This window comes from Xenopus laevis, chromosome 3S, assembly GCF_017654675.1.
Source record: "Xenopus laevis strain J_2021 chromosome 3S, Xenopus_laevis_v10.1, whole genome shotgun sequence".
Lineage (NCBI taxonomy): Eukaryota > Metazoa > Chordata > Amphibia > Anura > Pipidae > Xenopus > Xenopus laevis.
This window is the reverse complement of record NC_054376.1, coordinates 58,301,126-58,305,932: the sequence shown is the minus strand read 5'-3', so window position 1 is coordinate 58,305,932 and position 4,807 is coordinate 58,301,126. Positions and strand designations below refer to the sequence as shown.

The 4,807-nt window shown below is 34.7% G+C and overlaps 1 protein-coding gene across 1 annotated transcript; it reads left to right on the top strand.

Moving 5' to 3' along the window:
* Positions 1–938: 938 nt before the first annotated feature.
* Positions 939–1,874, top strand: LOC108712331 (olfactory receptor 1019). Its single transcript, XM_018254567.1, has one exon. The coding sequence runs from the start codon at positions 939–941 to the stop codon at positions 1,872–1,874; it is 936 nt and encodes a 311-aa protein (XP_018110056.1).
* The last annotated feature ends 2,933 nt before the right edge of the window (positions 1,875–4,807 follow it).

Genomic DNA, 4,807 nt, shown 5'->3' with positions numbered 1-4,807 from the left:
TATCAAATTTCTAACTGGAGAATCTGGGTTCCCAGGAATATGATACTTTCAACATGTATGGGGAAAAAATGCCAATGCAGGAAAGTATTTAATTAGACATATTTTTTAAAGGAGAACTAAATACTAAAAACAAATATAGCAAGAAATGCTGTATTTCATATTGAACTAGTACACCAGTTTTACTGTAATTAAAAGCTGTACACAGCAGCCCACCATCTTGGATTTTGTTAGGAGTATAAGTGACACTGCACTTGCTCAGTGGGCTTTGAGTAGCTGTTGCGAAGGTAAGCTTAGGCGTTGTCGCAAGTCATCAAGCAGAAAATGAGGTTCACATGTCAATCGGGGCTGATTATTTAATTCTGATGCAAGTTGCACTTGTTTATGGGCTGCCATTTAATGAGACTCTGAATTACTAATCAGCCTTGTATTGTGGCTTTTATATTCCATATATTCAATTTATTTTGAGTTGGTTCCTAACCTCAGGTAAGTGACAGCAGCACATAAGTTGAACAATGAATCATTAATAAATAACGATTTTTGAGCGGGTGTGCTCTATAGCTTTTTTTTTTATCCTTGTACAGATCTTTACCTTTAAAGATCTGTAGTCACCTTAGCTTGGTAAACAATCTCAAAACATATTCTGCTAGCGTTTCTACCCCACTTCTTTTTTTTAGTTCTCCTTTAAGGAGGATATCTGGGTCAATGTATCTGAACATAGCGTTTGTCTCTTATACTGATGTTTGTAACATAATACACATTTGTTACACGCACAACATTTTTATGGGTTATTTTTAATCTTATTTTGGATTATATTGGCCTCTAGATCTGGATACTGTCCAGATTTTTTCAGAGATCAGAACTTTACAGTACAGGTTTATAATGTATTTTAACTACAATTAACCTCAATATTTGTTTTAACGTTTGCAGAAAGCTGTTTGATGGAAGTAAGAAATCAAACATCTGTTACAGAATTTCTGCTTTCGGGTTTAGTTGATGACCCCAGCCTAAATTATCTCTTTTTCCTGATCTTCTTATTAATGTACCTAATTACATTACTGGGTAATATTTCTATGATTACTTTAATTTGCTGCTCCTCTAAACTTCGGAACCCTATGTATTTTTTTCTGTGCCATCTTTCTTTCTCAGATGTCTGCTATTCTTCTGTCATTACTCCTAAGATTCTTAGCAACATGGTCTCCAAGCGAATGGTTATATCCTTTCAAGGCTGCGCTGCTCAGCTCTTCTTTTTTGCCCTCTTTGTAGGTGCTGAATGTTTTCTTGTAACTGTAATGGCATATGATCGTTATGTAGCAATTTGTTATCCTTTACTTTATGTCATGATTATGAGCAGAGATCTACAGCTGAAACTGGTTGGAATGGCATATTCTGGTGGACTTATAACATCAATAATACACACAAGCTGTACTTTTAGGTTGTCATTTTGTAATTCCAACAAGGTCAACCATTTATATTGTGACATCCCCCCACTGCTGAAGCTTTCCTGCACAAATACTTCTATGAGTGAACTCTTTATGTTTCTTTTATCCAGTATTTTAGGAACATTCTCTCTTCTCATCATCTTGATTTCCTATGGCAACATAATTTCTTCTATCCTGAAGATAAAGTCATCAGATGGAAGACTCAAAGCATTTTCAACGTGCTCCTCTCATCTGCTGGTAGTCATTTTATTCTTTGGAACAGCTATATTTGTTTATATAAGACCTATTTCAAGTCACTCAATCCAGACGGATAAAGTGATATCATTGTTTTACACTGTAGTTATTCCTTTACTGAATCCAATTATTTATAGTCTTAGAAATATACAAGTCAGATCTGCTTTCATGAATATCATGTCTAAAGCTTTTTACTCATAAGTGAATTCAAAAGGCTGTTTTAGAATATTTCGAAACAGTTATTTTATACTGGGAAAAGAATTTTGTAGCAAAGGATTTCTATAGCTACATAAACTTCAAAAAGTAAAAATATTTATTATACTATACCCTACTATGGTGGCCTTTATATGGAATACATTGCTAAATCTGTATGTGTTCTTGTTGCTATACTACTTGAGTTACAACAATTTTATGTGTTCGGCACATATTATTAAAAAAAATACATCTCAAAAAAAAGCCCATTGGCTTCAATGCATTTTGTGTGACAAAAACACATATAAAAACACTCAATGACTTCAATGCATTTTGAATGGAAATAACACAACACAAAAACACCCATTGAGTGGCGCGCATTATTCCATGGTTTCCCAAATTTTTTGGCAAAGGAAAATGGCACGGATTCACTTATCACTAATAAAGAATTCTGTATGTAGTTGGTCAGGCTTCCATTAGACAACCACAAAGGGATAATAAAAAGGTTTAGTGGCCCTTTACCACCATTAATCCATACTTTTCAATGCTAAAGCTTTCTGTAGCATGTTGAGAAAAACCTTTTAATTAATGTGGAGGCAAAGATGTTTAATTTTGTTGTTGCATAAGGGGGGTCCTCTGCCTTGGCTAATAGTGCTCAGAACATGTGATTAAGTATAAAAGTAATGTGCAATCAGCACTATTTCATACCTTCCAATATTTCAAAAATAGAAAGAGGAACAAAAATTTTTAAGGTCTTTTAAGTTTTTGCTAATGAAAGTTAATTGCCTTTAAGATGCTAGTCTCAGTTCTCCCAAGAGGCTTGCTTATCTTAAATAGTTACAACTGTATCTTTGCTTATCTGAAATTGTTACATAAAGTGCAGGTGCTGAGAGTCCTGTGCTCTTTGCCAATAGCCTCTTATTTAATTAAATTTCAGAAAGTTTGACCTCCATCACTGACACCAGAAAAATATACAAAGAGAAACTTGGGACATTTCACTAACAATCTGGGACTGCTGGCTGAGCTGTCAAAATCGGGACTATCCCGCGAAAAACAGGTCAGTTGGGAGTTAAGTTAATTAATCAAACAAACGATTTCTTGAAATTTAAAATAATGGCAAATAAGTCAAAACCCATACAGTATATACTGCTTCTCTAATCATCAGTCTTATTAACAGAATTGTTCTCCCACTATTGAATTATGCTTTTCAGATATTTATATTGAGTTTGTATACAAATATGCAGCATAATCAGCTTTCATAATATACTGTAAATTGGATAAAAATAACTGATAATTAAAGGCAATTTCTTCTTTTAGGTCAGCATAAACTACATAGTATCATGGCATGTGCTCTGTATAAAATAAAAAGGTATGCCCATATGTGTCTCCAAATGTATAAGTTTGGTAATAATAAAATAAACACACAGAAGCATATTTATTAAAGGCTGAATTTAAGTGGTTTCAGAGGTTTTTGAAATCACAATTAAATTATTTTTTATTATTTCTCTAAAACCATGAATGACATGAAAGCTATTAAAAGATCTACATATGACATGTATGCATGGAAAAAAATGCTGAATGCTGACCAAAAAAATACAAAAAATGTTGAGTTATTTTGGATAATTAATACAAAAAAAAATTATAAAACCTCAATGTCTGAAATGTCCAATAGAATGTGCACAGTTACCATAGACCTCGAAAGCTTTTACCTTTAGTAAATCGGCCCGTTAGCCTTTATATAGATCTAATTTTCCCTAAGGGGAAAACGTTACTAATGCTCATATTTTTTAAATTTCCCTGAAACAAACTTTTTAGCACTAAAAATACTAAATACAGATGAAGTCATCTAGAAGTCAGTGGGAGTTGTCCTTTGCAGATTGTTAAACCTTTCTTTGAGCTTTTCGAGGTTTTTCAGGTTTTTTTTTTCTTCGTTTGTAAACACAATAAAATACAAGGATTAAGGTTTTCATATCTTTATTCGGATTCATTCTGTGTTTTTACTTATTGATTCTTTTTATATTTGAATCTTTTAATAAACTTTTTTTTGGTGATTTTTAAAATGTGGGTTTAGTCAAGGGTTGAAAAAAAATAGCATTGACAGTCATTTAAATTTAAAACAATTTGCAAAACTGTTTTGCAAATATTTTCTCCGCCACCAAAGCCGTTGCGTAACTCAAACACAGAGTGTGCACATAAATATTTGCAATTTCCAATTTTGGCCATATTTAAAAAGCTCTTATGAACATACGCAGTGCGAAAAGAAATCCGCAATTCTGTTTGTACATTAAATACACCACTCTTATCCAGCTTTATAAATTTCACCATGCACAGGGCAAATATGTTCACTGTACAAACCATTCTGAACTGCGCAAAGTTTATAAATGAGCCCCTGTACATCCCACTGACCTTCGCCCCATTATCTGCTACTGTCAGGGGTGTAACTATAGAGGAAGCAGACCCTGCGGCCGCAGGGGGGCCAAGAAGGTACAGGGGGCCCCATGAGGCCCTTATTCATATACAGTTTCAATAAATATTGGTAAAACAAGTCTACCTCTGGACTGGCAATCTGTGGGTTCTGGTAAATGCCAGAGGGGCTGCTATATGGTGCCATAGAAAGTCAGTATTTAGTGGGCTGGTGGGGGCTGTTTGGGCCTCTGTGTACCTGAAATGCCAGGGCTTATTTTAATTCTCAGTCCAGGCCTGTGATCGACCAAATGACCGATCTCCGTCGGACGAAAAATGTCGGGACTCTCCCCACATGGTCCGTAAATTGTACGAATCCTCGATTTGTACAATAGGATCTTTGAGTCTATGGCCACCTTAAGAAGTCTCCAAAGCGCCTGAACTCTTTCTAGTTGGTTAACACTGCTTTTTTTAGCCCTTTTCCTGCAAGAGTTCCAAGGGAACAACTTTCTTATTGTTTTTCTTCTTGTCTCTATCCA